Source organism: Lepidochelys olivacea (genome assembly GCF_965140295.1).
Source record: "Lepidochelys olivacea isolate rLepOli2 genome assembly, chromosome: 22".
Classification (NCBI taxonomy): domain Eukaryota; kingdom Metazoa; phylum Chordata; order Testudines; family Cheloniidae; genus Lepidochelys; species Lepidochelys olivacea.
The window spans coordinates 12816544-12836562 of record NC_140432.1 but is presented as its reverse complement, the minus strand read 5'-3'; the positions used below and the strand labels follow the sequence as shown (position 1 = coordinate 12836562).

The window sequence follows — 20019 nt, the reverse complement described above, 5'->3', positions numbered from 1 at the left end:
CTCTCCCAATGAGCTTGCAGCATAATATGGAGTTACTGCTCTGTCAGGTTGAAAATTGAATTAAAAAAGAATTCACCAAAGAGAGCTGGGCAGCAGTATGATTACAGCAAGGGAGAGACCTCCCATTCCTATTCCCAATTTTGCTGCTCATGGTGCATAATCTTGGGCAAGTGACAACCTCTGTGCCTGTGTTTACCCATCTGTGAAATGGCAATAGTATTGCCTCCCTTGTAAATCTCTTTGAGATCCTTGAATGAAAGGTGCTATACCAAGTGCTAAGTGTTATCAGCTGATCTTTCAGTGGTGACGTACATGGAATTCAGTAGATGATGAGGAAGAAAGGAATTATGCTGATGTATAACGAAGGGGAACCAGTAAGGGTGAAATTCAGCCCCTGAGCAGAGCTCAAAAACAGGGATAGGTGGTACACAGGCCTTGTATCTGCTCTCTGCACAGGGCTGAATTTCACCCATGGTGAAAGCAGGAAGGACAAGGAGGATGTGGGACTGGTTACACTCTTGTCGTTCTCTTGTCCCATAGCAAGCTCTTGTCATCCGAGATGGAGAGAAGAAGGAAGTGTCTGCAGAGCAGCTGGTGGTGGGGGACATGGTGGAGATTAAAGGTGGAGATCGGATCCCAGCTGACATCCGTCTGATCTTTGCTCAGGGGTGTAAGGTAAACACCAGCTTTAGGATGTGTAGGGATGAAAAAGGAGATGTGACGTTTATGCCACTTTTTTCAGAGAGGTTGCAAAAAAGGAGAGACCATTTGTACAGAGAGGATAACTCAGCAGCCAATAGAAACCTTGGTTTTACATGTATGCTGTGCCTGTGCAGAAGGTCCACTGTGGCACACGCTGCACATGGGACAGAAAAGCCCATTACTTATAACAAATCTCCACTCCAAGGAGAGTCAAGTGCAGCATCTCTGCATCATGATACCCCAGCCAGTCTCCTGCCAATGCTATTTCCCGGGGCAGTAATGGAAGCACTGACCCAGTAAACCTCTCTGCAGCGTTGGAGGTAGCTACTTGAGTTATGCTTCCCTCCAAATCAGTAGGCACTACACTGATTTGACTTGATCTCCATGATAATAGAGGCATTTGCCCTGTCATACTCTCCTACCAGGAACACAATTAGAGTCTTCTGATTACCATATCCCTGCCACCTACCACCACAATTGCTTCAGCCCTTCCTTACAGGTGTACGAACGCGAGGGTTGCCAACTACATGAGTGTGTCTTTTGTTGACTGACAGGTGGATAATTCCTCCCTCACGGGGGAATCAGAACCACAAAGCCGTTCCTGTGACTTCACCCATGAAAACCCCTTGGAGACTAAGAACATTGCATTCTATTCTACAACCTGCCTGGAAGGTAACCTGCAGACTGAAGGACGGGGCTGAAGAAGCTGCTTGTGTATAGGCACCACATCATACCTGCTCCTAATTAATTCTCAATAGTGCTTTTTGCAGGAATCCCCAGAAAGTTTTAGGACAAAGAAAAACAAATAGGCAATTACAAAAAAGAAACACACCATGCAAACAAAAATAAAACTCAAAGTACTGGGCTGGCCCTAAGTTCTACCTAAGTTCACAGCTGACGTGTATTTGTGGCTGTCTGGTCTGGCGCTAGATAGAAGCAATAGCTGATCAACTCCTCCTTGCTTTTGGCTTTCCCATCATTATCCTAAGTCATGTAAAGTCAGAGCTGCCCATAAAGAAGTGCTTCAGATGCTTGAGGAAGTTGCTCTTTCTTTTAGAGGGGAAAACAAAAAGTACTTAGTGCCATATATATATATATAATTATTTACTATGCTTGTCTAGCACTCTGTACAATGCGTCCCTGATTGTTGACTGAGGCCTTACAGTGCTACTGCAGTACCATTAATGAACAACACTGATGAAAATACACTGTGAGACCCTCCCTTCCCTTATGTAAATAATCCCTCCAGATTTCTGAGATGGATGACATTTCTGTGGTGAAGTACCTGTAAATAAAAGGTTGACAAAGGTCCCTAATATCAGGGCAATATTGCACACGAGACTCGTAGCACAGTGGGGTCTGGGTCTAGGACATGAGCTCCTAGGTGCTACAGTAATATTATATTTCTTTACTAATTGTAATTCTCCTTAGGGAACCAATCCCACACTGTGCTGATAACCTCTTCTTTTCTTCCAGGTACTGCCACTGGCATGGTAATCAACACTGGGGACCACACTATCATCGGACGCATTGCCTCACTGGCATCTGGAGTTGGGAATGAGAAGACACCCATTGCTATTGAGATTGAGCACTTTGTGCATATTGTGGCAGGAGTGGCTGTTTCTATTGGGGTTCTCTTCTTCATCATTGCCGTGTCCATGAAATATAAGGTTCTGGACTCCATCATCTTTCTTATTGGCATCATTGTGGCCAATGTGCCCGAAGGACTGCTAGCCACAGTTACTGTAAGTCTACATAAGCCATAAGCATGCATTATACAGCTTTGCTTCTGCTTGTACCAGAGTTCATGTCAGTGTGTGCATCACAGTACAAGGTGGTCTAGTAACATAGGGCCAAGTCCTAGGTTCCTGCAGTCCTGCTGACAGCAGGGGATCCCCGATTCTCATAATCCCTTAGTAGAGCTAGGATTAAAATGGGTGCACTCTTATTGAGAAATGGGCTATGGATGGAACTGTTTACTTCAATCCATATGAACTTTGGGGCCTTGGACCTGCCCAGGTTTTGGAAAATCCAGACTCAACTCCTGACCCAATATCACCATGTTCAGCTATCTCTAGTTTTTGTGATCTTCTAGCAGATGCAACAGCTGCTGCAAGATCAAGTATTCACAGGTGACCTCATGTGAACTCATGCCAGCCCTGAGAAGACCTTACAGAGATCTTTTCAGAGCTGGGAATTTCCCAATTCAAGATGGGGAACTCCAGAATTAACAGAGACCTTAATCTCAAAGACTTCAGCACAACAGTCCCATGTACATATGTGTACACATCAACACACCCTTTAATATAGTCTTGGGTACCATTTCTGTCCCCATTACTGACCTGCTACATGACCTTGAGCAAGCCACTTCCCTTCTATTTGCCTCCATTTCCGCATCTGTAAAATTGGGGGTATTACTACTTCATGTGTGTATGAAAGATTCAGTGCAGTAACAGTTATAAGCATTGCAAAAGCCCCAGATAGACGGCACTAAAGAAGTGCAAAGTATTCTGAGTACCATGAGTAATAGTATACTAATCCCTTCCTCGGCATCGAGCTACCTATGCACTTCACTGCCACTCACACATCGGTGGTCTTAGCCACAGCCATACTCAAGATGTGAAACCATTGTCAGTCATCTTTGGTGACAAACAACTATAATAATTATTAGTACTAGGACACCACAGTGATGGTCACCTCAGAAATATCATGACCAAGTTAGTAGTAATGTCAGCTACCATTAGCTTTGCAGTTACGAGCTTCTCCCAAATTCCAGACCTTTTACTTGAAATATTCTCCTAATGGCTGTCATGCTCTCCTCTAACCACACATGAACCTCAGTGCCAGATGCAGTATTTGCTAACTAGAGGCCAGATTCTGATCTCAGTTACACCATTATAAATCTGGAGTAGCTTCACTGGCATCAATGAAATTACTCTAGATTTACATGAACATAATGGAGATCAGAATCAGGACCTACAGCTTTAGCAGGACTATGGTTGGTTGAAAAATATCATTTTTTAACAAACAATTTCAGGACTTTTTTCCAAAAAGCTCAGTGAATATTTTCTGGACTTTCAACCAAAAAAACCCAAAAAACCCAAAATCTTTTGAAAAAAAACAACTTTTTGGCTAAGTTTTTTGGAAAATAAAACCCATTTTTTCTTCATTTAAAATATAAAAATTTTACTGAATTTTTCAGTTTTTTTCCCTTGAAAAAATGTTTTAGTTGAAATTTCAAACAAGCTCCGATTACCATCCATGGAATGGCATTGTGCATGGCTTTATTACATTGCTCACCGTCATGGTACCTCACTAACAGGGGGCTGAAATTCTCCCATTCCACTAGGTGAGTTTGTCTCTGACAGCCAAGCGAATGGCAAAGAAGAATTGCCTGGTAAAGAACTTAGAAGCTGTGGAAACGCTGGGCTCGACCTCCATCATCTGCTCTGACAAGACAGGGACCCTCACACAGAACAGGATGACTGTTGCCCATCTTTGGTTCGACGATCAGATCTACGCGGCTGATACCAGTGAAGAACAAACAAGTAAATATATATGGGAGTTGGAGAAGGGCAACAGCGTGGCTTAGACATGCCACAAGGTGGATGTCAATCTGGATTTAGCTGTGGCTGATGGTGATGACTTGTAGTTGCATCATCTGGTGGCTCTTTTGTGGACTGTCTTCAAACTGGCTGGTGGGACTCAGGACAGGTCCCACTGGACAAGCACCCACATCAGAAAAAGCAATCCAGCTGGTAATAAGAAGTCTCCCCCCCACACCTTGTTGACCATCTTAGTCGAGATGGCAAGGACTGAATGGAACCTGAACTCCAATCTCACCCCTGGAGATGGTCCTTACTAAATCAGGTTAAGGCACATTGTGTGGGGTGGGGGAAGGGAGCCTGTCCTACAGCTGTTTTCTGGATAAATAGAATTCTTCAGTCTAGGAAGTACCAATTCATCCTCTCTCTTCAGCACTAAACGAACAAAGGGTCTTGACCAAAATAACTCTAGCAGGACTGGTAGGGGTGGTGTGCATGGCGGAAGACATGGTTTGAATTTCTATATACCAATATTTGATACAAATGGCTGTTTTCTCCTGCAGCTGCTTTAACATAAGGATTCCACTAGCCAGTATCTAAAAAGCTGCAATGTTTGTTTGTTTTTTTTGCTTCTTTTCAGCCCAGTCCTTTGATCAAAGTTCTCAATCATGGGCAGCTTTATCAAAGATTGTAACACTCTGCAATCGGGCCGAATTCAAACCAGGACAGGAGAACGTTCCAATAATGAAGGTATCCGCTACTTTCTTAGCTCATTTCTTTTCCACTGAAAAGATTGCATGCAAAGTTTGTCTTTGTTTTTAGTGCTGCCTTTCATTTTAAAATTCCCATCACTTTTGTGTTCTTTGCTTTACCCTTGAAAGGAGTATAAAGTGGGAACAGACAAAAGCAATAATCATTTAAGTCAAAAAACAGCTAAAATATCAAGAATAGTCTTTCCACACTATTAATCTAAACTAATCAGAACATAGCAAGGGTAAGAGCTCTGAGTTATTTCCTTGTAGAGCATTTGTTATACGCTGTACTCTTATTGGAACAGGGGACTCCAGATTTCTGGCCTCTACTCTTGATTCTGGGACATGCAATGGAACTCACTTGACAGTTGGGTAAACCGAGGCACTGACATTAAGAGGGTAGAACATTCATTTGCCCCAGAGCAGACTTATAAAGCTTCCAGCAGAGCAGAGAACAGCCACAGATCTTTCACTTCCATGGAATGAAATGCAAATCTCATCTCTTTGCGGTAGCTTTGTCACAACAGCAACCCTAAAGAATGGCTCAATATCACTACGCTAAAGACCACAATTAATAAAATCAACAGCAATACAACCCAAATGCTCCCATGGCATAATTCAAGAGAAGGATGGAAAATATAATCTCTCCTACTGATTGCTTGGTGCTTTGCTGCCAGGGTGACAGCTACATTAGAAAGTATGCTTTCTATCACACACGTGTGTAAAGTTATTTCAGCTCTTTGGATGAAAGTGAAAAAGTATTACTACTAAAAATACATGTTTGCTCTTCTCTGCACAGAGAGTTGTGGTGGGCGATGCCTCAGAAACAGCCCTGCTGAAATTTGCTGAAGTAATCTTGGGTGATGTAATGGGCATTAGAAAACGGAACAGAAAACTGGCCGAAATTCCTTTCAATTCTACTAACAAATTCCAGGTGTGACTTTCTTTTTTGGAAAATGAACCAGTCAATCCATATCTTTGTCCAACCCAGTGTTAGTGCCTGGGACATGGTGACATTAATGGAGAAATTCAATATCCTATACAGTTTAAGCTCAGAAAACCAAAGCCACGTATTTCCATAGAGGCAGCTACCCTGCTGGGACTTTCATGCAAGGCCATGCAATTAGTTCCAGGGAATTCCGGTTACATTATGAAAGACGGAATGGAGCTGTAGCCCATGCAGTGTGGCCAAGCTGCTTTGAGCACTGTATGTAGGAACTCATCGTTTCTATAAACAGTGTCTCCATATTAAAGATGAAGGTGAATCCAATCTGCATCATTTTATGGAAATAACAGTATTGACAGCTGTCAGGCTCAGAGAAAGTTGAAAGTGCTGCCTAAGATTGGGCCAAGTTTGGGCACCTGTATCTTATTATTAAAATAAGATTAATTATTTTTATTACGATCACACAGTGATCTGGTATATGACATTATACCAAGGTATTTCATTCTATCAAAGACCAGATTTATCACTTCAGAAGAGATAATATACCATTAGTGAGAAAGAGGAGGAGAAATATTTCTTGGCTCCAAGTTAAATGGACTCTTATGGCCAAATTCTGCTGTCAGACAAGCACGGCCAATTCCTATTGCCATCACAGTGGGGGTTGCATATCTGAGGGCAGAATTTAGCTGTTGGTGGGTTATGGTGGAAACTGAAGGGGACCATACAATGTTTCAATCATTTCATCTTCATGGTGCACACAGCTCTCAATCCATGAGACTGAAGACCCCAATGATAAACGCTTCCTGCTGGTGATGAAAGGAGCCCCAGAGAGGATCCTAGAGAGATGCAGCACTATCATGATCAATGGGGAAGAACAGCCACTGGATAAAGAGAGGGCTGAAGCTTTCCAGACAGCGTACATGGAATTGGGAGGCCTGGGAGAGAGAGTGCTGGGTGAGTTCAAAAGGGAACTGAAAATGGATTGCAACAGAGAAGGGAACTGGGAAATTAAAACTGAGTTAAACGCCAGTAGTCCTGGGCAACTGGATGTTATAATAATGGATGCATTAGGTGTGCATGGGATTACATGTGACAATCCTCATTCCAGTCTTGGAATGACAGCTGAAAATGGGTGCAGTCTTAGAGGAAAGAAGAGAAACTACCTGCTCATTCATGGATGAAATGGTAACCCCCCCTCAAAATAAGTAGGGGGTTAACCCACATCAACGCTGCTGTAAACTCTTTCCAGCAGGGACCGTGGGACAGTAGCTTGCACTATGGGGGTGGGTGGCCTTGACCTTTAGGCACTAGCACCATGCAAATAAAGAATCATGAATGTATCTGGTACATGGAAGAAAGCACTCTTCATTTCTGCTACAGGTACCAGCTACATTGCTTTGAATGCTGGTGCTGTAAAGGAACGTTAATGCAACGGACAAGGATTAAAATTCCACCACAGAGGACACTTCATGGTTGTTTTTTAAAATGCAGTGGTGTAACACAGAGAAGAACAAATAGCCATGCTGTATCAGGTCTCCCTTTCTCTTTTTACCCTTCCCCTTCACCCTGCTCTCACACTACTCTACTGGGTTTCATTCCAGGCTTCTGCCATTTGTACCTGCCCGAGGATGAGTTTCCAGACACCTACCCCTTCGATACAGACTCCATGAACTTCCCCACTTCCAACCTGTGCTTTGTAGGGCTCTTATCCATGATTGACCCCCCTCGCTCCACCGTGCCAGATGCTGTGTCAAAGTGCCGCAGTGCTGGGATCAAGGTAGGGTGTCTGCCAGTCAATAGCACAGCAGTTCTACATAAGGGATTCCTAAAGCACCCATGCTATAGCCTCAAGTTCTTGCTGCATCATGGTAGCATTTTAGTGTATTCAGATTAAACACATCTCAGGTGATAGTTTAAGTCTTATTATCTTTCACAGCTACCATTAATGTTGGCCTGGGGTATTAACCTGGGAGTAAATTTACACCCACTTAAAGTCTCCTTTACACTGCCAGCGTGGTATGAAGAGGACTTAATGTAAATTGGCCCATTGCAAAGATGGGCTGAAACCAAAACCCCAGATGCAAAAGGATTCCAAAATTTGGGGGAGTGCAGAAGTTGATCCAGATCCAACTTTGTAGCTCAGGCCCATTTCTAATACATAAAGGAATCTCTGGAGCTGGAATTATTCACCCTAAACCATGGAAGAGTGACAAAAATCCTTCACAAAGGGGAAGAACTAAATTTAGATCATAAAAGCAGAAAACTTTTCTAGTCTATGCTAAGCAACAGCTTCCCTAGCTGTCTTGCCAGGACATCCTCAAGTATATATTCAGCTCAAGGGGAGTGAATTTCAATTGCATATTAGATAAGGAAAGGGAAATCAGCCTTTGAAGCAACTGGCCTAGGGCAAAATGAAGGCTGTCCCAATACTGGGTAAATTGCTGGCATTCTGAGGCTGCTAGGCTAGCTACCAAGCAGCTTTCTCTCCTAAAAGGTTGAATAGACATGTGTCCCAGTTTTCTATGATACCTTATGTCACAAGGACCTATTTTATGTTGCAATATTAATCAGTGTTTCCAACACACAATGCAAACTCATATAAAGAGCTTCTTTATTCTACAGTATTGGTCCTCATCAACTCAATAGCAATATAAACAGCATTTGGGGTTATTAGTGTACTATATATATTATTAGTGTACTTTAGTGTACTTTATATATTAGTGTACTTTAGATTGGATATTAGGAAAAACTTTTTCACTAAGAGGGTGGTGAAACACTGGAATGCGTTACCTAGGGAGGTGGTAGAATCTCCTTCCTTAGAAGTTTTTAAGGTCAGGCTTGACAAAGCCCTGGCTGGGATGATTTAACTGGGAATTGGTCCTGCTTCGAGCAGGGGGTTGGACTAGATGACCTTCAGGGGTCCCTTCCAACCCTGAGATTCTATGATTCTATGATTCTATATAAAAATAAATACAGGACCTCTGTTTAGGAGAAGGAGTGAGGCAGATCAGAATTAGAGAAGGACCCTGCACGGCCCTGGTTTCCTGAACCAAGCCTTCCCTTTCACTTTCAATTCAACAGTGCCAATGTCACTTGGCTTAGGGACTGGTGCTAACATAGGGTTAGCAGGTTACTAACAACAATCTGAATGTCTTTGAAAACCTGACTGCATGCTCAGCATGCTAAAGAACCAAAGCCATTTCTTGATGGAAAATAGCCACTTCAGTTCATCTTTCCTTCTGCTACTCCTAAGTTTCTCATTCAATGCACTTGTCCCTTCACCAGGTTATCATGGTCACTGGTGATCATCCAATCACAGCAAAAGCAATTGCCAAGAGTGTAGGCATCATTTCTGCCAACAGCGAGACCGTTGAAGATATTGCCAAGCGCCTCAATGTTCCAGTCGAGCAAGTCAATAAACAGTAAGGGCAGAAAGCAGCTATTTGGAAATGAAACCTTTCCTTCTCCTCCTGTGTGTGTATTAACCTGTTTCTATGAAACAGTCACTTTTTGCTCTCCTGCTTCTTGGTACCTTCCTAGCCCTGATATCCATTCAACTATTCATCTCTTCGACCCAGAACCATCTATCTAGTTTATTCTGAAATGTACTGAGGCTGAATGGAGTTTTGATGATTCAGTGAGAGAAGAAGAAGATAACTCATTCTACCTCTTCCAGCCAATACAGCATTGCTTCCTACAGCACATTCTCTGTTCTTTTGAAAGGTCTACTGATGGGGCCTACTGCTACTTTCTTCACTAGGGAATTGTAGTATACCTTGCATTTCTGTGGTGCCTTTCAAGTAATTCCTGCTGACAAACAACTAAGGCTAGTTAAAATTGACTTGCTTATTGCTGCCACATCCAACCCACTGAACTGAGTACAGTGTTTGAATGAATGTATTGTTTGCATCTAAGCCTTTATATCTGAGTTTCACTGTGCATTCCTGTGGCTATTACAGGGATGCTAGAGCTGCTGTAATTAACGGAATGGAGCTTAAGGATATGACCACAGAGCAGCTGGACGAGATCTTAATCAATCATTCAGAAATAGTCTTTGCTCGCACCTCACCCCAGCAGAAACTGATTATAGTGGAGGGCTGCCAAAGGCAGGTGAGTGAGAGAAGGCAACAGATAAACATATGTGGCCATAATGGATTTGTACAGTGATGGTATTTGCTCAGATGTCCGCCTCAGCAACAAACAGAAATGATAACCTAGTGGTGTTAGAAACAGGTTGAGGGGAGGGATGGGGGGGGGGGGGAGTGAATTCCAGTACACCACAGATACTGCTGAGGTTCTTTCATCCTCAGCCATCCGAATCTACATACTGTAGTGAACCCACTGTGCCTTTGGCACCCCTGTCCTACACTGGATAGAATCTAAGCTGCTCTACTGCATGTCAGGAGTCCCATGTTGGTACTGGCTAACTGACACTCTTCTGTGTTAGGGCCTGGTGCTTGAGGGGAAGTAGCAGAGCTGTAGCTACACTTTGGGTGTGAAGTTCTAGTTGTGATGGGCACCACAGTCACAATGCTGGAATTCCTGGGGCCAAGGATTTATTATTTAGGAGGCCCCTTCCCCAGATGGTTCTATAAACCCAGATAAAAGCAGCATTGTGACCATGCCCTCTTTTCCCTCCCCTTCAGTCTCACTTAGGCCTTCTGTACAGTTGTGTTTAACAATACAGGGCATGCATCCCAATAAACTGCTTTATAACATGATTTGTCTCGGGCCAGCCCTTGTTAAACTGCCTCTTAAACGGTCTTATGGTTTAGATAGGAGACTAGTGCGGGGCAGGATTTTAAGAGTTTTGTCCCATTCACCGCAGTTATTATAAAGCTGCCTGGAGTAGAAGCAGCACCGTGGGGAGTATATAGTGCACCATGAAAAAGGAGAGTGGAGCACCATCCAGAACTCCTCCCAGGGACTTCTCACGGCTGTGCAATCCCCTGGCTGCCCCACGGATGCAAGCTGTGACTTACCCCATGGCTCCCCCTCAAATTTGCAAGGAAAGCAGATGCAGCATGACCCACTTTTAATTTTTGTAGCTTTGGCAGAGCTGAGCTTTCCCATCAACATCAGCTCTTTGGGTTTAATCCTGAATTGCTTTCAGAGAAACAATGATATTACTGCTTAATTTCTAGTGTCACCCCATTTTAGATGGCAAGCTCCGGGTACCTTTGTTCTGTGCTGTGCAGATGCCCACACTCCAGTAAGATTTGGCTCTCCGAAGGATGAAGAGCAAAAAAAGTCAGTTCCTGTTCCCTGTTTAGTAGCTCGAGCCCATAAGCCCTTCTGTTCACTGTATTATTTCTAACTGGTGTCACTGAGCAAAATCCCTCAAGGGACAAAACATTTGGTATTTATCATAATCAGTTTGCCATATTTTTTCCTTTGATTTTTTCTGATTCTGCCCAGAACACTCCAAGTTCTCCAGAAGCCAAAGCATCTTTGAGAGGATACTTGGTTACATCAGGAAGTTTCATCAGAGAGGCTAGTCCAGAGAACTGGGGCCTTTTCTAGTTCACCAGTTCAAACCAGTTCAGGTTCACAAACTAAAAGCGAAGTTAGCATTTAGTGGCTGTTCAGTAGCCTTCATTAAAGTTGGAGTGGGGGTGGGGTATGTCTCTCAGCTACTGAACACATATCTACATCACAAGCCACCCCAAAATTGACATCCTTCATAGATACCTCAGAAGAGAGACCAAGGAGTGGATGGACCATGGTGACTGAATCCCCCTCCCCCTCCTGAAGAGTGTCCCTGGTTTCTTCAACGAGGGATGGGATACAGTCGCAAGGCACCGTAGAGGAAATATATTTGACCACTGCCTATATTCTACCTGGCTAGATGAAGAATTCATCTTCAGGCCAGGGCTGCCCATCCAGCACCTTTCACCAGCACACATTCACTTTAAAAGAACATCTCAAGAGCCCTGACATTAATTTTAACTTGTATTAAACTCTGCTCCAGAGACTTTAAAGGTGGAGGCTTTTCCTTGCTGGAGGATGGACTAATTTCCTCAGTCACCTGAATCTTACTGTGTTCCAGGATGCAGTTGTTGCGGTGACTGGAGATGGAGTTAATGACTCCCCAGCTCTGAAAAAGGCAGATATTGGAATTGCTATGGGTATCGCCGGCTCCGACGCAGCTAAAAATGCAGCTGACATGATCTTGCTGGATGATAACTTTGCTTCTATTGTCACAGGAGTGGAGGAAGGTAAAAATAAGACTCGCTACTCTCATCCCTAATGTAAACTGGAAGCAGTCGCATTGGACTGATAGCCACTATCCCCTGTCTTATTATTTTAAAGGCCCACTTGCTTGCACTATTGTTCACTTACATTTGCAGACACTATTACCTGGAATATGCATGAAAACCGGGTGACTGCATGTTCATATTGTTGCAAATGTAGGTATGCAATCACACATTTGTGCATATCAAAATCTCTATTTTTTAAATAAAGGCATCTCTCAGGGCTAAATGGTCAGTTTATTGACCTTAGTAACTACCTACCCAATTCTGCATGCATTGGTGATGTGTCCCTTAATATCCTACACAATCCAGTCTATATCTATGGACTTAATTTCCTCATTCAAACTCTATGGACCTAGCTGCAATGGGATCAGAAACGGGGTAGCTAACCGCTTTAAAGTCGGAGAAAGACGTGAATCATCTCCAACCACAAACATCCTAGGGTTTTATGACCTGCTCACAAAGAGCAAGGCAACGTTATACAGATATTATTTGCTCAGTTCTGCTATGCCTATCAGTTTGAATCTTGAACAAAAGCCCTTCATTCATGTCTGATCCCGTATTGCTTTCAGCCTCAAGTTACTAGTGCTGCAGCAATCTCCTGTACCCTTTCGTTTCTATTATTTGTTCTCCACCCTCTCTTGGCTTGACCCCAGCTATACTACCATCCACTGTGCTTTCTAACTTGGTGCCTGAAACTTCTAGTAACTTTAAAGCTGATCAGAAAATGGGAAATTCTTTTTTCCCAAGGAAACAAATCATTTTTGTTGAAATTTTTCATTTTCAATACATTTACAATGAGAATTTGACTTTTTGCCCAAAACAATTTAACTTTTTAAAAATGAAAACCAATTTTTTTGGAGGAAAGCAGAGATTTTTTTCAAATGTTTTAACTTTAACTGCTGAAAAAAAGATGGTGGGAAATTTTCAGCCAGCATTAGGCTTAGTGAGTATTTTAAAATAAACTTTCTGTTTTTCCTCAGGCCGCTTGATCTTCGATAACCTAAAAAAAACTATTGCCTACACCCTGACCAAGAATATTGCTGAGCTCTGCCCCTTCCTGATCTACATTATTGCCAGCATCCCGCTGCCCATTGGCACAATCACTATCCTGTTCATCGACCTGGGCACAGACATCGTAAGTTGTCTTACCCCAGACATGGTTAAAACCAGCTGGCTGCCCGTGCAATTTCATGTGCATTTTATTGACCATGAGAATGAGTAACTGACTAGGGTTTGAGTGCCAAGGAGGCTCTTGAGCCTCTCTGGGTGTGAAGCAATTAGATTTGATGTACATCTTTGAGGGATCAGTCATCACTCAGGAACTGAGAGCCTAATCACATGCGATAGGTAAGACAGCAAAACAAGCAGAGGCCTAGAGTGAAAGCAACTGGATTTGGAGGAGGGAAAAAACTAAGATGAGGAGGGGAGCAAGGGAGAGCGGAAAGTAAAGGCTTCGCTCATGTGCATTGATCAAGAGCCCACTCTAGCCAGGCCTTTTGATCAACACATGCAGGCAGTGAACTATCAAGAGAGCACATATATTACCAGTGTCAGATCTTCCTCAAATCATCTGTTTGCTACAGTATAGGGAATGACCACTGGACATACAGATGAGGCATCCTCTATCCTCCCAATAGATTCAAAAGACCCCTTCTCTCCTTCCAGTTTCATCCAACCCTCTGGGGTGGATGAGCAATATGTTAATGGCCCCAAGGCATGTGTTTCAGACCTCACCCAAACCTTTCTATGGTCCTCAACTGCAGACTTAATTGAAAAGAACCTTTTGTCATTTACTCCTTGACATCTGGGGCACTCAATGTTAACATAATCCAACTAACAGACATTGGAGAAAGAAAAGCCAGAATTTATTGAATCTCCCAGAAACAGGTAGAGGTTTGACAGTGAGGTTCTGAAAGACAATTTCTCTTGTAGATTCCCTCTGTTGCATTAGCCTATGAGAAAGCTGAAAGTGACATTATGAACAGGAGGCCCCGGCACAAGAAGAAGGACAGGCTGGTGAATGAGCAGCTCGCTGTGTACTCCTATTTGCAGATTGGTATGTTGGGTTATTCATATAAGAGGTGGCTAGGCTGGATGAGGAGAATGAAGTCAGTGAAAGGCTTTTGAATTTGGTTCCTGGCCCCAGGAAGGAGTGTAGAGTAGTGAGAGTGGGGGGAAGGGAGTCAGGACTCCTTAGTTCCATTCCTATGATCTCAACTCATTGTGAGAGTTTGGGGATGCTTATTTAACCTCCCTCTGACTGTGTGTGCACACCTGTTCTGGGGTTACAGAAATGCTTTATCCATAGGAGTTCGGAGGCTTAATGAAGAAGGCACTGAGATTCTTGGTTGGAACGCTTCCTATATGGTCCATGCAAAGTACTATGGATCCAGAAAGAGCTAGTTTAACACCGACTCTCAGCAGACTTTTTTCTTGTTTCCCCTCCCTCCCCGCAAATATATTAAGTCTCACTCCATCCCTTTATTATTTCCCCCCCTTCTTCTTTGCAGGGATCCTACAGTCGATTGGAGCCTTCTTGGCCTATTTTACCGTGTATGCTGAACAGGGCTGGCTTCCTAACACACTGCTCGGCTTACGTGTCAATTGGGAAGATGATTACAATAATGACATAGAGGACAGCTATGGGCAAGAATGGGTAAAGCATCTGTAAAAAATCCTCTTCAGTTAAATCTCTATTTTTTACTGGAAATGGAAGATTCTCTCCCCTCACGGGCAGAGTGAGGGGCGGGTGGGGGGGTGGTGGTGGTGGAGGGAAGCTTAGAAATGTTTGGAGGTGGAGCTGATGGGGAAAGATTTAAATTTCAGTGACTTAGATTCATTTTAACTTTATTCCATTAGATGTGAACTAAAGCTTCCCAGGTTAGATTTCTTGGAGCTGTTCTTTGGCTTTGGTCATTCAACATCAGAGCCCACTAACTCGACATCTAGAATTCCCCTCTTTTTGCTTCTCTCCTAGCCCTGAAACCAAACATCCTCCCCTATTTCTTTCTCAGTTATAGGTCTTTGTCAACAGGAGCCTCTCCACCACTCTTGCCTCCCTTTCTAGAGTATGTTTAGATCCCCTCTACTCCCCCAGTACTGCTTCTGCACACCACTACTGTCCAGCTGTGAAGATACTCTCTATAGTACAGGTTTCAGAGTAACAGCCGTGTTAGTCTGTATTCGCAAAAAGGAAAGGAATACTTGTGGCACCTCAGAGACTAACCAATTTATTTGAGCATAAGCTTTTGAGCTACACAGCTCATTTCATTGGATGCATACTGTGGAAAGTATAAAAAGATCTTCTATACTTTCCACAGTATGCATCCACTGAAGTGAGCTGTAGCTCACGAAAGCTCATGCTCAAATAAATTGGTTAGTCTCTAAGGTGCCACAAGTACTCCTTTTCTCTATAGTACAATACTGACTCTCCCCTTCCCAGCACTGTGATGCAATGTTGCTTAAATTCCATAACCTCTGGCTGACATTAAATGAGTGTTAAGTAGAACCGCAACCTCAAGATTTAATTCCAAAATCCAATACTGAAAATAGGTCCTAACAAACGCTGTTCCCTAGAGGAATTCCTGCTGCCCAAGACCATGATGGTTGAGGGGAGCTCCCATCCTTACACTGTTCCCTACAGCAATCACCATAAGCAGAGGCAGTAGGTGAATTGATTTGAATTCCCCACCGTCAAGGCTCTCAACATTCTCCACAGCAACAGCTAATGGGAAAGAACAATGGATTCCAAGCTGTTGCACAAGTGCAAAAGGTGGAATTATTCCAGACTTATACCCATGTAACTGGGAATCAGTCTCTAGACTATGCAGCCATTCCTATAATGCAAGTACATACACTTCAGTGCCCGGCCTGTAACAAAGATACTTTTTTATTCCTTTGCAGACTAGATACCAGCGGACATACCTGCAGTGGAGTGGCTACACTGCCTTTTTTGTCAGCATCACAATTCAGCAAGTGGCAGATTTGATCATCAGGAAAACACGGAGGAATTCCCTTTTCCAGCAGGGTCTTCTCAGGTTGGTGCTAAAAGTTCATTAATGTAATGGGGGTAGGGGGGGTAGGGAGGGTCTTAGCCTGGAGGTCTAACAGTCTTATCCAGCCTCTGTATGTTCCTTGGGTGAAACTGGAGTCAGAAATAACTTCCTCCATTCTTCCTTCTTGTTCCCACCAATTTCCTCTCTCTCCAGCTTTTTTCTATCACCCAAGCTTTTATTTAGCAATGAAAATAGGTACAAGAAAAACAGCTAATCAAAAGTTGTTCGAATACTGACATTTCAAAATTAAAATGTTTTAAAATGGGATTTTTGACATTTTTGCAGTTTCACGCAAATCCCCATCTCCTTTAAAAACAAAGCAGAACTAAAGAGCTAATCAAAATTTAGCAAAATTTCCAAAAAGGAGAAAATGGTGGTAAAGCTTTTTCATTACTTTTCAGCCAGCTCTTGTAGACTTTTGACTTCCAGGAGCTATCAATAGGCCAAACTCTGTCAGGTGCTGAGCACCCTTCAAGCCCAATTGAAGCCAAATGATTGAGGGCATCACACAGTACTGAGGCCACAATATAAAAGCTAAGGAGTACCTGTGGCACCTTAGAGACTAACAAATCTATTTGAGCATAAAAAGGTGACATCTTGTCCATATGACCTTTATGCTCCAGGATGAATGGACTGTATTCAGTTTTACATTCAAAAGGGAAGACACTGTATCTAGCCAGCATGCCTGTCAGAACCGCTGTCCCTTCTGAAATGCTCATCATGGACTGCAGCACAGAGCCTGCACCTACTTAAGTCGGGCTTCTACTCAGATTTGTACCTTTGGGTTACATGGTGTTAGAATGGTACCAGCTCGTCGTAGACACTAGTGCTATACAGATCACATAACCATCTTCTTTACTGGTTTTCTTGTAGGAATAAAGTAATCTGGGTGGGAATATTCTCCCAGATAGCAATCGCTCTGATTCTCTGTTATGGTCTTGGAAGTGTTACTGCCTTGAACTTCACGCCCCTTCGGTGAGTTCCAATTCTTCTGTGTAAATTTGTGTTCTACCTCTTCTTCAAATGTACATACACACATGAAATGGTAGGAAATCTACACTCAGTGGCATGGCTGATTGGAAAGGCATACCATGTGGAGTAAACTTCTTAGAGAGCAGAATTCAAAGACTAAGTTTTAGGACATAATTACTGAGTTGAGTTGGCTGAAATTTCTCAGTCAAAAAAAACTCGGACACATTTTTCATGATCTTTTTCACAAAAACATGTCCCCTGTTTGGCCAGGGTAGAGAAAACAGTTTATATAGAATAAGAACGTCCCTAGCCCTTATTCTAGAACTCACACTATTGGGTGAGGCGATAAAACGTTTGCTTGACTACATTTTATTTAAAATGACTTCCCTTTCATATGCCAGTCCAGTTTCTGATGTCCTCTGAGTCCAGGATATCACAAGAGAGCCTCATTTTGCAACCCCATTTTCGGAGCAAATAAGTTCTCCTCATTTACAGATTCAGAAAGGTCAAAGGGCCCGATTTTTTCTCTAGTGACAACATCAAATCAGCTATTTGGACAGCAGGCCCGCAGAATTCAGCTGGAGGGACTGCTCCTTTCAAATGATAAGATCTGATTCATGAATCTCCTTTATTTCGCTTTTCCAGGGTTCAGTATTGGTTTGTGGCCATGCCTTATGCCATCTTGATATGGGTCTATGATGAAATCCGGAAGCTTTTCATCAGGCAATACCCAGGAAGTAAGTAGAATCTCCCCTTCCCTCCCCCTAACCCCCCTCCCCTGCCCCCCGGGGCTAGCATTTCATTCTCAGTCCATTTCTGCCACCACCACCCTTCCCAACCCCAGCGGTATCATTTTGATAGAGATGATTTTAAATGGATTATCTAGACAATGCCTGACTTAATTTTCTTCTACTGGAAGAAAAAAAATCCTAATTCCTTGATATTTTCCCCTCCTCCTATCATAGGTTGGTGGGACAAGAACATGTATTACTGAAACAGTCTTCATCACTGTGCTCCTTTCTCCCTGCTGGAGAGTTCTTTGATTGTCCCAACCGGCCTCTGCTGCTGAATGGTCCTGTCTGTGCAATATAAAATAACCACAGGGGTTCCCCTCATCATGAAGAAACAAGGACTTAAGAGGCTGAAAAACCACCTTACACTGTACTGTAAAGCTTAGACTTGGCTGAAAATTTAAATGCTATCTATTCTTTTATAAATACTTTTTTTCCCTGTTTAAAGTGTATAAAGTTAATGGAAAAAAACCTCTCATGTATATAGCTATTAAGGAAATCACACATTTGTAATTTCAGGCATCGACTTGCACTAGGTTTGTTCAAGCTGTTTTATTTGTTTGCTGTTTTGGTGCAATTGAACTGTGAGCAAGTGCATATGCAGATCTGAGTTATGTCACCAAGGATGACTAGACTGTATAGGCACAATTTGATAATAAAAGGACTTTTTCCAGAAAGCAGCTCTCTTCATTAATAATCTTCCAAAGGCACAGGTAGAAAATTGCAGTGGTGTTGGACGGCTTAGGGGATTGGGAGTAGGTTACAAGGCCCTTCAGTTATTGGACAGAGTCCAGCACAAGCTTAAGAGTGACTGAAGGCCATTACCATGAGATGGACTATGGAAAATAAATTCAGGCTCCCAGCTCCCACTGAAGCCTATGGAATTGATGGTGCTGTCACCTTGCAGTATTTGCTGCACATTTCACAGGATTGGTACCAAAAAGGAGAGCTTTGTGAAATAATTTGGGGCCAATCCTGCACAGCATGGCACAGGAATTGAATGATTAACATCTTTCTCCTTTACTCTCAACAGTTACAAGAGCTGCAAGTTTCAAATGTCTACTTTGGCTCTGATTAAATTAGGTATAACCTCTGAGTTTGTAAAGGTGTGATGTTAGTTTATGTAACTAACTTGATCTAATATACACCTAAAACTCTCAGCCAGGCAAAGCAAGTTGCGATGCAGCATGATCAAGTTAAAGCTTAGTAGGGAACAGCATAGCATCTGCTGAAGTACAGTTTGCCTTGTTTGAAGGAGAGCTTCAGAAGGTGTTACAGCTAATATGCTCTAATAATACACCTTTAACTCCTAATCCTCTAGACAAAGCCTTAGGGAAAGAGGCAGGAAGAGCAAGGGTTAGGGAGACAGACAACAACTGGGAGAGGTATAGTGAAAAGAACAGTGAGGGGGAAGGAAAGTGAGATGCTTTTAGCCATAAGGACTGAATCTTTCAAGACACCCACACCTGTGCACCTTTCAAAAGTGACTGAACTGAACTTTGAACCCTCCCTCCCCAGACCTCTTCCCTGCATTCCATCTACTGTCAGGATAGCAATCACATGTAGCTACTGGACAAGATATCCTTGATCCCCATGCACTTACACAAGTAAAATGACTTAAAGCAGAATGAGGAACAGCAACGCAAACAAACAAATTGTGAGGGTGAGTCCAGATTCTAAGCATCCACCATCTCAAGCTGTTTGTCATACAGTCCACAACCCAGCGGAGACCTCAGGAGCCAAAGCAAGGACAGCTAGCAGCAGAAACCAAATGCTGGGTGGAACAGAATTGAGGAGCAGTATTGAGGACAGAGGAGCAGCTGTCAACACCATTGTCCTTCCACAGATGCAAGGACTGAAGTGTGCTGTTCTGCCAAACACACATTATATACACATACCCACACACACTCTGTTGTGTTTGGGTGTATATAAACACCCTTCCCACAGTCATGGTCTTATATTAATTAATCAAAATCACTTGCTGAAGTGGAGGCCAAAC

The 20019-nt window shown here is 43.0% G+C and overlaps 1 protein-coding gene across 1 annotated transcript in view; it reads left to right on the top strand.

Moving 5' to 3' along the window:
- The window catches only part of ATP12A (ATPase H+/K+ transporting non-gastric alpha2 subunit), a 28048-nt gene extending 9351 nt beyond the window's left edge, over positions 1-18697 (top strand). The window contains exons 6-23 of the mRNA XM_084612047.1: positions 541-675; positions 1257-1374; positions 2179-2447; positions 4052-4250; positions 4888-4997; positions 5799-5933; positions 6707-6899; positions 7547-7722; positions 9231-9367; positions 9905-10055; positions 11995-12163; positions 13183-13337; positions 14135-14258; positions 14713-14858; positions 16106-16239; positions 17131-17232; positions 17875-17966; positions 18195-18697. Coding sequence (XP_084468173.1) covers positions 541-675; positions 1257-1374; positions 2179-2447; positions 4052-4250; positions 4888-4997; positions 5799-5933; positions 6707-6899; positions 7547-7722; positions 9231-9367; positions 9905-10055; positions 11995-12163; positions 13183-13337; positions 14135-14258; positions 14713-14858; positions 16106-16239; positions 17131-17232; positions 17875-17966; positions 18195-18223 — 2574 coding nt within the window. The 3' untranslated portion in view covers positions 18224-18697. The remainder of the gene's footprint in view (positions 1-540; positions 676-1256; positions 1375-2178; positions 2448-4051; positions 4251-4887; positions 4998-5798; positions 5934-6706; positions 6900-7546; positions 7723-9230; positions 9368-9904; positions 10056-11994; positions 12164-13182; positions 13338-14134; positions 14259-14712; positions 14859-16105; positions 16240-17130; positions 17233-17874; positions 17967-18194) is intronic.
- The last annotated feature ends 1322 nt before the right edge of the window (positions 18698-20019 follow it).